The sequence below is a fragment of the Pseudochaenichthys georgianus genome, chromosome 7 (assembly GCF_902827115.2).
Source record: "Pseudochaenichthys georgianus chromosome 7, fPseGeo1.2, whole genome shotgun sequence".
NCBI classification, from domain to species: Eukaryota; Metazoa; Chordata; class Actinopteri; order Perciformes; family Channichthyidae; genus Pseudochaenichthys; species Pseudochaenichthys georgianus.
In genome coordinates, this window is record NC_047509.1 from 32,274,952 (window position 1) to 32,295,909 (window position 20,958).

The 20,958-nt window shown below is 40.9% G+C and overlaps 1 protein-coding gene across 1 annotated transcript; it reads left to right on the forward strand.

Annotated features, from left to right (window-relative positions):
• The first annotated feature begins 1,238 nt into the window (after positions 1-1,238).
• Positions 1,239-20,958, forward strand: vwa1 (von Willebrand factor A domain containing 1). Its single transcript, XM_034086849.1, has 6 exons — positions 1,239-1,624; positions 12,940-13,497; positions 15,040-15,372; positions 17,466-17,741; positions 18,674-18,949; positions 19,996-20,958. The coding sequence occupies exons 1-6, from the start codon at positions 1,543-1,545 to the stop codon at positions 20,022-20,024; spliced, it is 1,554 nt and encodes a 517-aa protein (XP_033942740.1). The 5' UTR covers positions 1,239-1,542; the 3' UTR covers positions 20,025-20,958.

A 20,958-nucleotide genomic window follows, 5' to 3' on the forward strand; every position in this document is an offset into this window, starting at 1 on the left:
AAAGCTATACGTGGTAAACCTCAATAAATGACCTACAGCTGCTGACCCTTTTCCAGTTTGGGATGTTGTGCTGTATAATTTACAAGATGCACTGCCAGTGGTTTGAATATCGAAAGTGTTTGTGGTTTCTCTCAGTTAAACAGAGGTTGCTATTCTTCTGGATTGCTGAAATCTTGGTTGTCTTCACCAGACAAATATTTACAAATAGAAAGCTGAAAGGTAAATATACTGTCTGAACAAAAACTCTATATGGAGAGAAAATATATTAAGAGGGCATGATGTCATGTAATTTACATGATTGGCAAATACATTTTATATTTGTTCCCAACAGACGTTGGTGTATGTATGACTCATTTCAATGGTTTATTGGCAAAAATGTAAAGCGAGCTTTTCCCTATTTTAGCCCTGCTAAATAAGGTAGTATGAAGTCTTAAATCTTATTGTGGCTCAGATCCAAGAAGTTGACGCCCCAATGGTGAACAGAGCCCTATTTACTATTCTGAGATACTGGGGAGACTCACTGGAGAGAGAGAGAGAGAGAGAATGGTGGCGTGAGGTACACAAGACTGAGAAAAGTGTCAAGTCCGACAGAATTAGCCAGAAGGAAGTAAAAGCAGCTTTGCTCTCAAAATAAAGGCTTCTTTTTTTAGGAATGGCTTTGTCTGTTGTTTACCTCTACTTTCTATAATAGAAAGACTTGGTAGCGTGGTACATCTTGTGTCAAGTGTTTATTTAGGCTATAGTTGTGGCAAAGTATATGAATATTATAATTTACAACCAAAACGTACGCCTTTATGAATCTACTTATATTTATTCAAATACAGTTTCGTCATTTGAGGTACTTGGAATATTCTATGTTTTGCTATTTAATACTGTAATTTACTGTACCTTTTACTTCACCTTATTTCTATGTCTAACTTGGCAGATTAAAGGTACCCTTTGAACCCTTTTTTCATTTATTATTTTTGTCTTCATTTTTTACCTCCAGGAGCATTACAAAGCAACATTTTTATCAGTGGAAACTAATTCTCTCTAATTTGAGATAAGCCTATAACTAGCTCTTTTTCAACTTTAGCTTTGGGTCCCAATTATAAATTGAGAAGAAAAGTCCATGTCTGTATTTTTATTCAAATGTACAGCAAAAATACATTAGCCCTATCAAACGACTTTTATTTTGAAAGTTTCTCCAGCAAAACTGCTATATCTGTCGCGCGCTTGATATTGGTGTCCTCCTGAGCGCGAGCGAGGTGCATTTGCATGGAGAGGAGCGTCCAGAACATTGCGAACACCGACTGAAGTTTGGAGTTGAGTTCAAGTTTAACTTCCAGCGGCTCAGTTTCCCGGTGGTGGTTCCCATGTTCAACGAAGGACAAAGAGAAGAGGAAACATAAACAGTCGAGCAGGATCTGACTCGTGAATTATGCTTCTGACTTTAATTAGTGGGAATGTGCTCCTCCGGGCTGTGGTGGATATCTGATTGACTCAAGAACCCATAACATTGGTTTTATAATTTTCTTCGTGGGGAACTTACTAACTTTTGTGATGGAGAGCCGCGTGTTGACATGGATGCTGTTGTGTGTGCTCCTGCGGCCACTGGCTGCTCAGAACCCCGCACCTGAAGGAGGTAAGCCCCCTCACAACTGGATAACATTCATCCAATGGGATCCTTTTTTTATTACCATCATAATTGGTAGAAATATAGTTGGAGGCCATGATGTAAAATATTAAATTAAATGTAACTTAATTTCTCAGGACCAGTTCTCACTTTAAGATAATGAGGTACATAGAGTAGTAGAAGAAGAAATCAGAACATTTTCACAAGTAAAAATAACTTTAGTTAAATAAAGTAGTAATACCACACTGGGAAAATACGCACTTTACTTAGCCTACAAGTAAAAGTCCTGCTTTCTAAACTTTCTAAACGTATGGAAGTATATTAGCAATATGTACTTTCAGTATAGGCTACTTCAAGTATTTTACTGCATGAAGGCTATGCTAATTTTAACTCCGTCTCTAACTGCAATGCATCATATTCTATGAGATATAAAACAGTCAAAATGAAGACGTCTGGAGATCCATGACATTCACTGGACAGGAACTGTAATCTGAGTTACTAAATATGAAGGCAATGTTTGCCTTAGAGATGTAATTGGGTAAAAAAAGCATATGGTTGAATTAAATCAAAGTACTAAAATACTATAAATAAGGTTCAAGTGCCTTACATTTTTCACTTAAGTACAGTGCAGTACTTGAGTAAAAGTAGCCTGCATGTCTGCAAGTACATCTTCTCAGTCATTGCACAACGTTGTCCCCAGTTAAAAGTGGTATAATGTAACTCTAAGCACATTTACTCAAGTATTGTTCTTAGGTACTTTTGTCCCCCTTTACTGTATGTACTTTACTTGAGAATTATTTTTGTTACACTACAATTCAGCGGGCGCTGTACAATAGCTGCAACAGTCCTCCAATTCTATTCTAATTACTTCTTGTCCACAACATTTTGTTGCCAATTAATATATTTGTAGCCCATAATACTTATTAAACACTATTATAGCACTATATAGCTATTTTGTAAATATAAAAATATATTATGCTAATATGAGATGATGCATGATGAAAGTAACATTTCAATACAGGACTAATACATTGAGTATTTTAATGTAAGTATTGCATTTCTACTTCAGTAAATGATCTCAGTACTCAATTCACTACCAGTTTAAAGGGGAAAGGAAACACCAATTACAGTTATAATATTCCGGTAGTTTATTCATTTTACAATGGATATTGATCGTAATATTTATTGTATATGATATTACTCGCCAAAAGAAAATTAATTATCCGCCGGCCGGGTGGGGAATTCCGGGACCAGGCCGCCGCCATTAGGGGAGTCCCACATGGTGACGTCACTGGCTGTGTTTTCGCTCCACCTGAAGTCAACACAACGTAGCAGATATGGCAGCGATGGAGGAATTTTGCAATGAGATCGACGTTTTGAACGATGAATTTGACTATTCGTCGGGAGATGACATTGATGTGGAAGCATCTACAGTTACCAGGCATCCCATGGCCTATGCTTATGAACCGATTCGGTCGAATAGAGTGGCATACGATCCGGAATAAAAAAAACACAATGCTAACAGTGAGCCTCTGAATTAGCCCCGAGCGAAAAATGCTAATCTATTACTGCACCGAAAATCACTCCTAGCTCCCTTATTACTTATCCTAGCCGCACATCCAACACATCGTTTATGATCGCAAGGAGACACAGAATCTAACGGTGCCCACCTCAACACTGAAAGATACAAACTCGCAACTCTTTCTGAACAGAACTCAACAAAAACGTACATCAAAACAAGTGGCGCTAGGTACTAACATACGCCAGGCTAACATAGCTTACCTTCCTCTTTGTCTGGTCTAAACTGGTCTTCAATGGCATTACAACGATAACAACGATGATGTAGTTAATCCATAGGTTAATATCCAATGGGGCTGTGTCCCCTTTGAAATGTTCTGATAATCTATAAGCAATACAACTGCAATTCCGTTATCTGCTGTCCGCTCTGTGCTCCGTGCGCTCTGGGTCCTGCAATACCATCCATCAATAGCAATACTAGCCTTTTTAGGGCTGTTTTCGACAGATGAGCGTGTGTATGCCAGTTTAATTAGTTGAGCTATAGAACACCCCCAATTCTCTATTGTACGTCATAATAGCTACCATTTAGTTTGGACGCGATTGCATTAATTAATAAGGTCACACTGTGTCAGTAAATACATGTGTGAGCTAGTAATCTGGTAGTGCTGCAATATTTACCTCTCTCTCGGCAGCTGAAGCAACTCGTTTGGTGGCTCGAACTTCACGTTTGTTGACACTGTCATTGTCTTGCGCGGCCGACGTGCTGGGACGGTCGGTGTTCCCGACTGCATACGTTGAGAAATCGAATATTGTGGGAACAGATCCTGGCTTCAAATCCAATGTTTTGTATTGAACCAGGCATCCAGACTGGACTTTGAGCAGCTTCTCATCCTTTAGTGGCAGCCTATGGAAATGTACTTCTTCCTTCTTTGTATAAAATCCATTTGTGCAGCCTGGGGCAATACAATAAACTCCTGACGACGACCCTTTTCTTGTAATGTAAACTACTGGTGCATTGCACGCCATGTTGTTTGTTATTGAGCTTTGGCCCAGGAAGCCGCACCCATACAGTGACGTCACTGGAAAAGTCCCGGAGCAATGGCAGCGCCCATGGTCATTAGGCACGTATTTCAAAAAGTAAATTCGCGTATCTCGATCGTTTACATTGGAAATAGACTAGATAAATACATTTCCTAATGGCAATATTGTCGCATGGAAAGCAGTTTGAAAAGTGTTTCCATTTCCCTTTAAAACATATTGGTGTTATTGGAAACGCAAATCCTTTTCCATTAGAAATGGGTGGTGCAGCAGGAGGTGGAGGGTCTGTCTGAGCTCAGGGTGGAGTTGGTATTACACCAGTGTTCTCAGAGACATGGCTCCACTCCAGGTATTACACTGGATGCTGATGAAACCCCACAGCCTGAGGGCAGGGGATCCCAAAACGGGGTGCCCATGAAGCAGGGACCACCCAGGTGGGCTAGGGAGGACACACACACACACACACACACACACACACACACACACACACACACACACACACACACACACACACACACACACACACACACACACACACACACACACACACACACACACACACACACACACACACACACACACACACACACACACACACACACACACTGGGTTGAATTCCCAGATAATTGTCTGCTGATGAAATCTCTTGGAGATAGTTACTTTTGAATGATCTAGTCACTCATTACAGTAATAATAAAGAGAAAAGAACTGAGAGCAGGAACGATTGATCTGCAGCTTTATTTTTCCATTTATGATGTACTTAGTAATATAGATAAAATAGATAAGAGGCTCACATATATATAATATGTTGAATAAATGAAGCACATATGTTCAAGTACTGTACATTTTAAACTATATACTGTAAGAGTAGAGTATTTTTTTAAATGTATTATCTATACTTCTATACTTCACTCCATGTTGAAAGCAAATATTCTACCTATTTTAACACACTGTATTTGACAAGTTGGTTGTTACATTATGGAAACAGAGTATTACTGTAGATATAAATCAACTAATAAATAAACATTGACATCAAATGTTTATAATTATAATTAAGCTCCACCTTTACAATCTGTGATAGCCACAAAAATGCATCACTAATCAAAATCCAGTAATTTAAAAATATTTGATTCTGGAATGGGTCATTACACATTGAAAGAATTGTTACTTTTGGTAATTTATTGGAATATCCTGATGCCAACACTTTTGTTTCAATCACATTTTGATTGCAGGACTTTTACTTGTAACAGAAAATCTTTACTTGTTCCGCAACTTGATGAACATATTTCTTTATTTATCTTACACTTGTGTAGAGTTGAGACACTCCTCATTTAGTTTAAAGGCTGGTATGTCTCTATGTCATTAGTTCTGATAAATGACGACAGATTGGCCGTCAAAACAAATGTTATTATTGGTGCCTTTACACCCTACGGTAAAGCTCGTGACCATCAAGTGTCTGAGAGGCTAAACTTGGTGGTGGCGACACTCCGCCGAGTCAGTCAGTGAGAGCAGATCTTATCACCATGTTAACATAGTAGCAGTGAGTGAGATGCTGCCATTTCCATTAATAGGGACCTGATGGTACTGTACCACTATAGCGCAAAGTAATTGAGCTTTTACTAAGTGCACTTGGTGCTATTACTGTCTTTCTTATATCATAGGAACTGTGCTTCACAAACTTAAACCTCAGGAAAGGAAGGAACATGTTGCTAAATGTATGGTTAATGATTAATGATTAGTCATTTAAGGATCAAGAATGGTATTTGAGGCCGCCGGATAACTCACTTGCACAACAAACAACAAAACCCGCTGCGGCGAACCCGGGTTTGATTCCGACCTGGGCAAAGTTTACACTGGTCATACCCTATTTCTCCCCTTAAGTCTGTCATTTATAATAAAGGCACAGGGGCACACACATAAACCTAAAACAATTGTATTTGACTATTTATTTGAGTATTTGTTTTACAATATTACCTGTTATTTTATCATTCCTAATTCTGGCTTATCCTAATTCCTTATCTAGCTATGTAAACTGTTCTGGACAAACCTGAAAAGGGCAGTGGCGACTGGTCATTAGGGGCAGGTGGGGCACAGCCTTACCTAGTGTCAGCAGAAAGTATTAAAAATAATGATTTCCAAAAAATGCAAAAAATAAATTCAAAAATATATTAAATATATTTTAAGATCATGTTTAATCATCTGATTCGTCTGTACATTGTTGTTTTAGTCTGTGTTCTTCTAATTAGTGTCTACAGTGTGTGCCTATTGAGCTGTTTAGAGCCATGTGGGACAAAACCCGATCCTGCCCCTCCCTCTTACGGCCCCTACACACGGCGGCGTGCGTTGCCGCTACAACGCTTCTGCCCATTCACTTTGAATGGGGTGACGTCACGATTTGCCGAACTGCATTGTGGGAGCAAAGTGTAGCTTTTCTCGCGGTGCTCGCTGCAAAAGTAGAGCAATGTTCTACTTTTGCCGCCTCGACGGAGGCGTCAGCCAATCAAATCCCACGTATGCAAATCTGACAGTACAAGCACTAGCCAATCAAACCGCCTGTATGTTGGGAGAGCCAGACCACAGTTATTTCCCATATGTCAAAAAATGGAGGAGAAAATTATCGTGGCGGTAGGGAATCACCCGGTACTCTATGACCAGTCCCTCTTTACATACAGGGATACAAATCGGAGGAGCCAGGCATGGGGGGAGGTGGCAGAGTCAGTGGGTGAAACTGGTAGGTTTTATCTTGTTTGGGGAGTTTATATCCAGTGTACTTCGTTTGAATGGACAGCTAGCAAGCATAGACAGTATATTTAGCCAGCATGGATGTAGCATGAATGCTTTGCTTTGTATGTCCGGGGCGGGACATTCATGTGATTGGTTGTTGGTCGTGTTGACTCCCCAAGCTCAAGACACGCCCACCGCCAAGCGGCAACGCACGCCGCCGTGTGTAGGGGCCGTTACTGTCTAAGTCAATGGTGACTGTAAGAACTACACTGCGCATGCTCAGAATATTTTCCTATTTAATGTGTGTGGCAAAAAAATAATGACCATAGGGGCATAGAGCTGCCATCCCCACCATACGTCATCTCACATAATTCAGAGCTGATTGGCTGTAAGTATATGTGCCGCGAAAAGTGTGGTGTGTGAAGAGGAGACGAGAGCTGCAGTGACGCGTCCTAAAACCCGGAAGTGAGCTGCGCATGGCTTCCCTCGACAAAAAAGCAATGAGATTTCTCCATAGGATTTTAGAAAATAGCTCCAAATAAGATCTGTGGGAAACGTACCTGTTAGATAAATGCACGTTTTGTTCAGCCGGATAATAAATAAATAAAGACATACCTGCACACAGGTGGAGGTAGTGGGGGGGTTGTGATACGGAGTGGCGCCCCCCTCGCTCCAAAGTCCATACAGCCTGACAGATGTAAGGAATTCCTTAGTGCTGATGGAGAGAAAGGCAGCGAACGTGTGTGTCTTTATGTGCGTGCACATGTTTGATTTGTGTGTATAGCCTACATGCCTCGCTGCATTCTCACCTTTCAACACCTCCGAGTCTTATCAACACCTCACATCATGATCAGATAAAAAAAAAGAGGCATTCGAGGTTATCAAAAACATCAAGGGTGACGAGTTGCCTGCAGTGATTATAGTCTTATTAAATAAAGGTAACCTAGAGGCAATCTAAGGTCTCCATGAGTCATGCATCTCTCACACGTTTGATTTAACTCTCTCATAAAACCTTGCCTTGAGATTTTATTATCAGGAGTATTTTTCCTGACTGACTGGCTGCACAATCTGTTATTAAATATTGCTTTTAGATTCTGTCTTAATTACTGCAGCTTCTTTGTTTCTCTCTCTGCTCTTTATACAGCCATCCAGCATTCCTCCTCGTCTCTCGCATGGAACTGCCTGTACACCCCCCCTTCACCTAACCGCTCTCAGTCTCACTCCTCTCCTTTTAACGCCTTTTATTTCCCTGTGTCCCACCTCCTCTCTCCATTCCTTCTCCCTCTTCAGCTAAAGCCCAGCAGCTACTGTTCCCCCACCCCTTCGTGCCCTTCACTCTTGGCATTCCCCTTAAGCTTTGCTTCCATTACGAAATATGGAAAATTGGGCCTGAAAAAATTCACTCTGTGCTCCAAGCTTGCATGCCTTTCATCCATCGTCCACGTTTGAAGTTAGCACAATATCGCCATCATTTTGTAGTTTCTCTGTTTGTTTGGATTTCTTCTTATCTTCTCTTCTGATCTTTGTTGCTTTCATGTTGATAATTCACCCCTATAAATGTTGTGGAGCGTGTTGTTCCAAGAAGTTGAATTGAAAAAGGAGGGAAATTCCAGTGAAGAGGGGACTTGTGGAAAAAGTTGTGGGAGTGATTTTGAATATGTCTTCTTGATTTGCTATATATGGCGCATTTCCACTGCAGGGCCTCGCACCGCTTAGTATGGCCTTGGTAGGCCAGGCTCACTTTATGCTGCGTTTCCATTACAGTTTAGTAGCTGGGGCAGTAACTATAATAACGCAGTGTAGGCGGAGCCGTGACGTCATCTTCAATGCGACCCACAAAACCAAACATCAGCCGTTGTTCAGAAACTAGACAAAAGTTAAACAAGTACAAACCACAGACTGCCTGTGTCATGGCGAATACAGTCGCTGGTTTATTTATGTCTGTATAGGCCGTTGTTGTGAGTGTGGACGGTCGGCGCATATACAACGTTAGCTTAGCTGATCTCCATTCAGAAAACACGCATTTTAAAAGGTTTTTCGCCTGCCGTCTTGTCTGCAGACTTGTCAAAGCATTAATTCATGGTTTTTAACTGGTATCAGTATGTGAGGAGTTCTTTTCCAAAACGCTATACATCTATTTTAATAGTTTTCAGGAAAATGACATTTTTTACCTAGACCCACACATTTTGTTAATATTACATTTATCCTGTTAAAATGGTTTGTTGGCTCAGTCTGAACATATTGAACAATGATTATTAAATCAAACAACAATATTGTTGATTAAATCAAAACATTTTTTTTCTCCAAAAAGCTATAAATCCATCCATTTTTTTTAATTGATGGTTTATGTCTTTTTTTTTTTTAAACGAGAACATGCAACATATGATATCAGGGACTATACTATAAATGAATATAAATCAAATAAGTGCAAGTACATGAAATACATAAAACCCAAATAAAATAAATAGTAACATAAACTAAATAGTAAAATAAAATACATATTTGCAATTTCACATTTCAATATTGTCCAATTTATAACAATACATAACACATACTAATACCACTATTACAACAATGTTAAAAATACATTCAAATCATTTAGTAACACATTTAGGCCAATAGTCATTCAGTGCCGAACCTGTAAAAAGTAATGATAACGATATTCAATAGGCAAGTCATTCAGTAATACATTCAATAAGGCATTCAGTAAAGTGTCGAAGTGTGTGTGTGTGTGTGTGTGTGTGTGTGTGTGTGTGTGTGTGTGTGTGTGTGTGTGTGTGTGTGTGTGTGTGTGTGTGTGTGTGTGTGTGTGTGTGTGTGTGTGTGTGTGTGTGTGTGTGTGTGTGTGTGTGTGTGTGTGTGTGTGTGTGTGTGTGTGAGAGAGAGAGAGAGAGAGCGCATGGATCACTCACACATCTTTCTCTCTCTCTACAGCCTCTCTCCCCCTCTTCACAGACCTACAGCCTTTCTCTCTCTCGTCTTTACAGACGTCCTACAGTTTTTATTAACCTCAAAGCCATTAACACACACACACACACACACACACACACACACACACACACACACACACACACACACACACACACACACACACACACACACACACACACACACACACACACACACACACACACACACACACACACACACACACACACACACACACACACACACACACACACACACACACACACACACACACACACACACACACACACACACACACACACACACAGCTTCCGTAGCCCTGCTCTATAGCAATGACATCAGTAGGCTAGTATACTTTCCATGTCACGTTAGCATGCTTATTAACAGCAGAAGATCTTTGTCGCAAGGGAGAAACCTACAAAACGGTATTAAACTAGCAAATTCTGAAACGAAAGTTGTACTCACCAAACACTTTAATGAAGGTCGCCTTGCAAACGGGAACCTTCTCTGGGTGACTGTTGCACAAGAGATTGTACTTGACAGATACGTTCCGGTCTTTTTGTTTGTTTACGTCCTGAACTTTCGGACGCTTCCTTTTCACTTGCGTGATGTCCAGGAGATGAAGTATAGCCCGGTCCTAGTCAACCTTGTTTTGTTTTTCATACAAATGGTTGAAGTTCATCATCAGGTCGTCCGGTGACAGCTTCTCGGCCCGACAGAAACCTTTCGCAGCAGCTTTGTGTTGACATCCCACAGTCGGTATTAACGCGCCACCCGAGTGACGAACCTTCTTTTGTTGTTGTTTTTTGTGGTTTTCTTTATCCAGTCGACGTTTTCTACCCCCAGGTGTAGGTCTCACTGCCAATAGAGTGCTGCAGGGTGATGTATTATTTTTTAAGCCTACCCAAAAGTTAGCATGGCAAGGGCTCCCTCGGCTAAAAGCCATTTTTCCATTTGAGTTCAGAATATTTCAGGAAATAACACGTTTTGTTCAACACACTAATCGTCACATATTAACACCACTGTCATAATATTTGAAGTGTAAATGCAGTTAGCAGAAGTAAAAAGCTAATGCTAGGCTACAAGGAACATTTCAGCTACATGGCTTCACGTCAATTGCACTAAGCTAAAGGTGGCTAATATTCAGCGTGCTGACGTTTAGTAGGCTTGTCTCATTTAGCCAGTTGTTGGCAACCGCTGTTCATATGACACTTAGAAGCTCTTGACATTCACAAATGGGGTATTAACTGAAGTATTTTGTTGTTGTAGAACAAGATTGAACATGTTTTAAGCTTATATTAACCACAGACATAGTTTCAGGCATCCAACCAGAAACACTTTTAAAATATTGGTTTCTGCCAGGTGTAAAATAAGTAAAGAGCATTTCTGCAAAAACACACTGTGTACATGCAGGATAAGAAACAAAGAGTGCAGAACAGGAAGTACATGCAGTGTGTGCAGAAGAAGGAAGTGTGAAGTAGCTTTGAAAACGATTCAGTTTTTGTGAAACATGAATATGTAGGTTGTTTTAGTTAAGCTTTTTAAGGTTGAGATCTAATGCAACTTTAAAGACGTTTAGGGTGCATTCACACCTAATAGTCCGCTTCTGGTGCGCACCAGACCACAGTTTGTTACATTGTTTCATATTATCCCCACCTCTGCTGCTCACCCCCGCGTCAAAGTAAACTGCACACTGAATTCAGATTATTTATCTTTCTCTCGATATGGACCTAAACGCGAGTGAAGTCTAATCTGACAGGACGGAGACACCTCTCAAACTACCTAAACTAGTTATAAATATGTTTATTTTTACTGTCGGCCGGGTCACTCATTACTGGATCAGCTGCTGCATGAAACAGACACTGACGCTGTCAGAAGAGAGGGAGGAAAAAGAGAGGCTCCGTGTATTTTATTATTATATTATATAGAGTCGTTATTCATTTGTTTTAAAGCTCAATAAATAACAAAGAAGACCTTTGACCGGCACTTTTATTTTTTGTCGGAAGATTTAAACTTTAATACACGTTGACTGGCGAAAAACTCTGCCCGGTTCCCTCGGCCCCCACCGCGGAGAATAAACAGAAGGGCAACCATGACAACCACTCTTTAACTAAACAACCGTGGAGGAAGTTACAGCGCCACGTACAGGCTCCTGCATATGTACTGCAGCTTCTCCAGCGGTTGGAGTTAAACGGAGCTGTCTCGTGTGGACAGACACTATCCGGTGAATATTGCGTGTGGACGGAAGCTTTTTTGCGATTGCGTTTGCGTTAATCCTATGCGTTTAGCCGTTTTCGTCCTCGTGTGGCCGGGGCCTTATTATACATCCATGGTTCACACGGGCAAAACTCAAACGGACTATAAACCTTAAACACAAGTCATGTGCACGGAAATGCTGTTCAACCATTGGTCAGACATTAAGGGGGTAAAAACGCAAATCCCGGCAATTTCTACCGGAGCCTCCGCCATGGAGCATCGGCACTTTCGGCAGGTTATTCTCATGCTGCTGTTAATCTGGAGATCAACAGACACTAGCGGCCCGCGCATATGATTATCAGACAACGTCCGTTAAAAAACATTATAACACATAATGAGAAACGTTCTGCAGTAAGGAGGGGCGTTTCACCGACGACAGGTGTTCTTACTTTTATGTAGGCCTAGCTGACGGAGCATTTTTACTTTACACGACACTGTTCAACACTTAATTCTGCTTCACTCTTTAACTAAACAACCGTGGATGTCTTGAAAGACTCTTTCGCTAAAGATTTTTGAAGATATCCGCGTTCTTGTGACTCGTAAATACTACGCTTCCTATGTTTTGGTGCGGACTGCGTTCACACCAGCAATGAACCGCTCCAGAGTTCGCAAGCAAGCGTTCCGAGACCACCTATTTAGCGGACCAGAGTCCGGTTGTTTATTTTACTTAAGAGGTCTCGGACTGCGTTCACACCGACCCAAATGAACCGCACCAAGCGGCTAAACGCACCAGGGTTCGATTCAACCGGACTATAAAAGGCTGGTGTGACTGCGCCCAGACGAGGAAACCAGAAAGTGCTTAATGCTAATTCATTTCAGGGTTTCTATGTACTAAATTCATCTCTCGTTTTCCCCAACAGTGCTAAACTGCTGCGAGGGCGATGTCCTCTTCTTACTGGATTCCTCTGGGAGTGTGTCTTCCTACGAGCACTCCCGAATGCTCACCTTCCTGTCTGAGCTCCTCCTCCCGTTTTCTCTGGGTGAAGACCAGGTGAGGATTGGTCTTCTGCAGGTGGGCACCCAACCACGCCTCGAATTTGGCTTCGGCACCTACAGCACCCAAAGTGGTCTCCAGGGGGCTTTGAAGAACACCAAACCTCTCCGGGGGGACACCAACACAGTGGAAGCGCTGAGGATTGCGAAGGAGTCGGTGCTGAGACCCAGAGCATCTGACGAGGCCCGGGCGGGGCTCCCGAGGGTGCTGGTGTGGTTGACGGATGGGGTGAAACCGGGTGATGTGATTGGACCGATGGCCGAGCTGCGGGAGGAGGGCGTGGCTGTGCTGGTGGTCTCCACTGGACACGGCAACTATCAGGTGTTGAGGCAGGTGGTGTCTCCACCCATAGAAAGCAACCTGTACTTTGTGGACATAGATGATTTGAGTATCATCACAGAGGACTTGCGGGATGCCATCATTGGTGAGTATGGTGTGGGTTATTTAGCTGCTGATATGTGAGGCTAATGGTAAGGAGCATGAAATGTGCCACCAACATGATAATTGATTCCCAGTGTTAAACATTAAACAAATAATAAACAAATTTAGGGTCAAGATTGCAGAAAAAGATAACAAAAAAGGGGGTTTACCACAAGTGGATCATAATATATTAGTTATGGATATCAACAGCCCTTTTAGCGCTTTGTAGGTCAGTTTGAGGTGTTTCATTGTGTACATATCTTTAAATGAAAAAGGTCCATCATTGAATTAAAGAAATACCGAAACCGTACAGCAGGAGATCAATTAATTGTGAAAGGAAATATGATTGTCAGAGACATACATGTCAAGTGTCGTATCAAAAAGTTAATATTTTAAACCTTTTTTTTATTTAAATATTTCATTTTTAAAAATAATGTTTTTTTGTAAATGTAATGATTTCGCATCTTTTGTTGAAACATATAACATATAAATTTCAATGTGCAAACCTGAATGATCAATTCAGATTTTTTTTCATTTAATTTACCATTTATTTAAGCGGCAATAGTCAATATTTTGTTATTATTTATTAATGCATCAAATAAGTTTCAACGTAAGAAGATGAAAATGAAGTTGAATGATGATGAAGATCTAATTACCAACTAATCCCCAAAGCAATGCTCAGCACTTTGAAGTCCACCAATCATTCACAGATGTATCACATGTCTCCGCGAACCTCCCTGATTCCAAAGATGCTCCTGAAGACAGAGGGACTAAATATCCGGACACCAGAGTGCCTGTGTGCTTGTGTAAGAGTTACTGTAATGAGATATGAGGATCTATTAATGGATCAATGATTCAATTCCCTTTGCTGCATCCTCCAACACTGTATATATATATATATATACATATAGACCGGGGGGTTGCCCCTTTCTCTGGCCAGATTCGGTTTCTGCCATAACACTCACTTGGGACACCTCAGCAGTTATACAACATAATTGTACACATATACATATATATATATATACACATATATATATATATATATATATACACATACATATATATATATATACATACATATATACATACATATATACATATACATATATATATATATACATATACGGCAGAAACCGAATCTGGCCAGAGAAAGGGGCAGCCAGAGAAAGGGGCAGCCCCCCGGTCTATATGTATATATATAAATATATACAGTGTTGGAGGATGCAGCTGTAAGACATGATGCATAGTATAAATAAGGCTTTTGCACAACAAGGAGCAATGCAGCCCCTGCTTAGGATCTCATCAGATATCCATGCCTCTATGGCATTTGTTGTTTTGAAGCAGGGATTTGCTTAGATGACTATTTCAAGTTGTCTCATTCTAAGGACTGTGAATGCATCCAGAAATCCAAGTCTGTCTGTCTATGTGGGTGGCAGTCTGAGGCATATTTAGCACCACTCTGTTGCCTTTTTTTCTCTGTGTTGAGGCAGAATTATTACGTCTTTATTTACAATCCTGTGACCAAACTATCTTTGTCCTCCGACAGAGATTATCCGAGCTGAGAGAATGAACGTCCGCGACGTCTCCACCAACTCTGCCACGCTTAACTGGCGACCCGTTCTGTCCGGTTTAAACGGCTACTATGAGATCCGCTTCGGTCCGGTTCTGACGGGAGGAGGGGGGGATGGTGGAGCAGGTGGATCCGGGACCAGTCCCAGCACCGGTGGTGGTCATCACCAGAGAATCACCCAATCTGCAGACTCCAGCACTGCACGTCTGACAGGCCTGAAGCCAGACACCACCTACACCGCCACACTGACCCCAGAGTCCAATGACCAAGCATTTAACATGCTCTCTGTCACCTTTACAACACAGCCAGGTAGGGTTACCTCCTATTTACTCAGTGTGTCATAAACACTAACTGGGAATATGCTGCTTTACCTGTTGTATTTTATTGTAAATTAATATATTGTGATTTTTAACAGTTTAACTAACAGTTTAAAGAGCTCACCTTGCAGTCTTGGAAGATTTAAGGGGATCATTCACTATGTTTTGACATTTTATTGGCTCTGTGCACAAGATGGCGTCTATCAACTTCCGGCGGCTGGGTGTGCGGTTGTAAACTTCCGGTCTACGGTGTGGAGTGGTTGAGGGGGTAGATAGCGATAGATAGATAGAGAGAGAGAGAGAGAGAGAGATAGATAGATAGATAGATAGATAGATAGAGAGAGAGAGATAGCAAGATAGATAGCATACATATAGCGATATAGTTAGCGATAGATAGCATAGAGAGATAAATAGATAGATAGAGAGATATATAGCATACAGATAGCGGTAGAGCAAAGTGAGAAGGCTAACGTTAACGTGATGGCACTATTTTACACTCGATGTCTCCAAGTCCTACCGAAGGTTAACATCAGTGATGTACATCGGCTGGTAAAAGCGTCAAGCTCAGCCCCGAGGAGCAAAAGAGAAAAGGGGTTCAAGATGTACATATCCAGTTACATCGACAATTATGAAGGTAAGTGACAAACAAAGCTGTCGTTGTAGCTGTGGAAATGCTTGTATGTGGCAAATCTAAGAATGTAATATTGTTCATGTTAGACATAGTTTTGTTTCTTAAATTAGCTTCCCCAAATGAAAGGTGTTTTTCAAACTAGTGGCCATAACAACACCCTGATAGCCTTATAAACAAACCTGGTTTAGAAACGAATGTCCTCGTCCGACCCTGCCAGGCGTTGTATCCCGAAACGAGATCTCAGTTGTAACACTTCCAGCTGGTGTTGGAGCTCCCTAACCTGAATTTTCAAGGCTTCGTTCTCGTCGGCCACCTGATTTGCCATCACTGTCGTCGCTGCATTTAAAGAGTAGTCATGATCCGGTGGTGCCACCTCGTACTCAGCTGTCAAGTCCGGGGTGGGACTCTGCCCTCGGCCGACGCTCCCAAACATTACGTCTTGGTGTAGGTAGCTCGTAGTTATTCCATGCAAAGAGAACAAGTGTAGCTCCTTTCTGTACTCTGTTCAGTCCTCCAGCTGTGACCAATAAGTCTCCTGGTCGAAAATGCCTACTACACACAGGGGTATTTTTTGTGGGGCTGAAATTGTCCCTACGGACCTTGATCAGCCACTGAGCCTTTACCTCAGCATCAATAGGAAATGAATGGCAACTTATCTCCCGATTATAATGGGACGAATTTGTACAAAGGGGCACACATTAATGTAGTGCCGACTTTCTTACCCACTGGAAGGCCAATCGCTGTTCTTTACCTCTCATCATCGATGCTATCTATCGCTAACTATATCGCTATCTGTATGCTATCTATCTATCTATCTATCTATCTATCTATCTATCTATCTATCTATTGCTATCTACCCGCTCAACCACTCCACACCGTAGACCGGAAGTTTACAACCGCACACCCAGCCGCCGGAAGTTGATAGACGCCATCTTGTGCAACTAGCCAATAGTGTAATGTACGGAAGCCCTGACAGGTAATTCTGAAAAGATTGATCCAAATTGTATAAAACCCATACATTTCAGAGATAAACAAAACATTCAGAATGATTTCATTGCAAAACATTTTTCAAGTAATGAAAAACTATTAAAACGTATTAAAACATACTTCAAATTAATCACTGGATATTGATTATTTCTTGATTCTCTGGGCTTCTTTAGTAACATTTTATTTTACAGGATTTTAAAAGGCCAATTATATGGCATAATTAACCGCAATTTAGACCAAATAAATTATTTCTTTAATAAACATCCATTATTGGAAACTTTATTTTCATATATTTAGAATTGTATGCTTGAAATGACTAGCATTGTACACATGTACATTGCTAATGCTAATTCATTTCAAGTGTACCAATATACTGCCTCTATCTCATCTCTTTTCTTACTATCTACTCCCAGTATCTTGGTCAGATCATTTCACTCACGTTATCTCATACTGACTGTTTTCCACAGAGGTGCTGAGCCCCGCTGTGGTGACGCTCTCTGAGTCGGGGCCAACCAGCGTCCGGGTGAGTTGGGGTCCTTCTCAGCCAGATCAGATCACAAGTTACTACATCGAGTACTCCGCCCTGCCGAGGGGAAAGCTCCACGCTTTCACTGTGGGCCGAACGCAGAACTCCACCCTCCTCAGGGACCTCCAGCCGGACACCACCTACCTGGTCACCATCAGTGCCCGGCACACCTCGGGCACGGAGAAGGCCATGTCTGTCAAAGTGTGTACTCCGGAAGGTGAGACGATCAGTACTTGAATTTCACTAAGTACATTTACTTAAGTACTGTACTGAAGTATAGATTTTTTATGCAACTTTACACTTCTGCACCCCTTCATTTCAGAAGCACATCGTGTACTTTTTTACTAAATGTAGTATTTATCAAGATTAGTTTCTACTTACTTTGCAACTTCAGACTCTTAATACAAAATATGAATCAATTAATTTTGTAATTATATAAAATTAGTCAGAAATAAAGAAGTTACAATGTGATTCACCTCTAACAGCTGCTACATTATGAACACATTAATGTGTATATTTTGAAGCTATTATTTTTATAGTAGTAGTGTTTTGAGTGTAGGGCTTTTATTTAAAGTGATTTAACAGTTAAACTGTATTTTTACTCTGTAGTATTGGTACTTTATATTTAAGATTTTTTCAATTTGTTTTTGCACTGAGTTTTTTACTTTTCCTTAAGTAAAAGTCCTGTATTCTCTTCGGAAGCCGATGCAGATGGAGGGTCCAGTTACAGCTCACTAATCCTGAGCTGCATAGTCATTCTTACATTTCACATAATTACTAGCAGCTCCATTCAGGTTTGTACTCCAAGGTCAAAACTGAGCAGCAAGAGCATAAAGCCGATCACATTTCCTACTGTTTGAGTTCTTCTAAAGCATTTCTGTCTTTACTACTATTTTTTGTATTTATTCTTATTATAATGTATTCATGTACAAATACTGCTTTTGGATTCAAGGCATATAATAAGGCATGTGTCTTTGTTTTATTTTACTTATACAGCCTTTTAAGAAATAAGTTTTGTATTTCAAGCAAAGAAAATGCGGGTACAAACCAATTCAATAAGTAAAAGGAAACAATTATAATAATAATAATATCATTTTTGAAATATACTCCTACTAATGACTTTTAAGACTTTGAGGTCTTTGTTCCCAGTGACCCCGGCGCTGGCGGACCTGCAGCTGACCACAGTGAGCAGTGACTCTGTGCAGGTGGACTGGAAGAGCAGCGCAGGGGGTCTGCGGGGGTACTGGCTCACCTGGGAGGGGCAGCAGAACTCCATCACTGGCCAGCGCTCATCCTTCTATTTGCCGCCCGACTCTCTGTCAACGCGCCTCACACACCTCCCCCCAGCGACCAGAGTGTGTGTGTCACCCATTTACCGGACGGCGCGAGGGGAGGGACTGTGCTGCACGGCACAGTTCCAATCAGGTGAGCTTTGAACAGGTTATGTGGTCATCTTACACAAAGAAGTTATTTGGGTTGAGAAATCTCTTTCAGGTTATGCTACAAAGCTAAGGCCAGATAACATTTTACCTGTTTTTATGCTACAGAACACATTTCAAGGTTAAGTATCTTGCCCAAGGATATTGCCGTCATGTTGACTGCAGTAGTGGGGAACAAACCTCTGACCTTCCGAATGAATGCCGCCCACTTTTTTAGCTGGCTGATAGTCAAGCTTCATTCACACACACACACACACACACACACACACACACACACACACACACACACACACACACACACACACACACACACACACACACACACACACACACACACACACACACACCACACACACACACACGCCACACACACGCCACACACACGCCACACACACACACACACACACACACACACACACACACACACACACACACACACACACACACACACACACACACACACACACACACACACACACACACACACACACACACACACACAGAGAGAGAGATGAATTGGTATTGGCACAGTATCTATGCAGATAGTTTTGGTTTTATTTTCCAGGTTTGAGGTATCTGTATTTTTAATTTCTGCCTCTACCAGAAACAAATGGATTTGTTTAAAAAAATATTTTATTACACCTACTTGAATTATTCATTGCTGTGAAACCCACAAATTACATTAACTTCAATTGTATTGGGGTGTACACAATAAATATATTTTACTAAAACTAATCTCAGAACCCTTTTATTAATTTACAAAAGGACTACAACTTCAAATACCAATTTTCAATGCCTACAGTTTTTGCCTTGAAATAAAGCCATCTGTATTTAGAGATCACTAGAAACATGTGTTCATGTCTTGATAACACTGAAGTAAGTCAGAAATGTGTGTTTAATTGAAGTGAATAGACACTTTAAACTGAAACATATTGGACTTAGCTACAGGTGAATTATTTGTTTTTCTTATAGTAGCATTCAGACAGCAGATATTTAATTTCTAAACTGCTGTTTCTCCCCTCTTTCTTTCAGGGGCATTAGCATACGGCTACCAATCCTAGCATCTCTGAGCTGCAAGTGCACCACACCAAACATGGAGGGCCGATGGCAAGAAGAATGCTGACTTTCATCCAATAATTTTTCTTCGTCCTCTCCCCCTCTGTGGATGAGATCCAGGAGAGATGTGGCTTGGCTTACTAAGCAATCATATGGAGGCCATAGACACTTAATAGTGATCTGGGACAATATGGCCACATGCTGACTGCTACAATCTGCAACACAGAGGACATTTTTTCTTTACCATTTATTTTGTCTCATCAGGTTTACACCTGTATTAAATGTATAATGTTTCAGTTTGGAGACGCAAGCATTGAGATAAAAAATGTTCTTCGATCTGTTTTGAAGAAGCAGAGCAGGGCATGCTGGGAGAGTTAAACGTTTTATTTGGCTTGTTTTTGGAGAAAGGCTTTGCACCATATGTGAGCCTCATGCCCCATTTTCTTTTTCAAATCCTGCGAACATCTGATTTACATTTATAATGAATACTTATGAGCTGTACTTAAGTGTTTTCTCTTTTAGCGTTTCACACATTGCAAAAAAAGGAATGTAGACATGAGGTCCCTAATAACAGGATTGTATTAAACTTGTAAAAATGACAAACCAACCGTCCACATGCCCTGACACTAAACAGAGATGCTGCATATGATACAACTGTGTGTAACTTAGAGCAGTCTTGTTTTCTCATAGATCCATCATTCATATTTATTAATCAAGGATCATGCAAGTATGATAATTAAAAAGACAGACATGCTGTTTACTAAGACTGTTACCTTTTCTTAAGCGAGTCTCTGCTGCCCCCTACTGAAAGAATCCTTAAAGGCTTACAACTGATATTTCACTGGTATCCTCAAAGCAAATGTATTTTTATAATATTTCTTGACCACTATTTGAAATATAACAAAAGCTTGCAATAAAGTCCTTTAATAATTTTGTTTA

Excerpts from the sequence above, each read along its gene's own strand:
- vwa1 (XM_034086849.1), top strand. The coding sequence starts at position 1,543 with ATGGAGAGCCGCGTGTTGACATGGATGCTGTTGTGTGTGCTCCTGCGG. Across the intron at positions 13,498-15,039 it reads CTTGCGGGATGCCATCATTG|AGATTATCCGAGCTGAGAGA; the intron begins GTGAGTATGGTG and ends GTCCTCCGACAG. Across the intron at positions 18,950-19,995 it reads CACGGCACAGTTCCAATCAG|GGGCATTAGCATACGGCTAC; the intron begins GTGAGCTTTGAA and ends TCTTTCTTTCAG.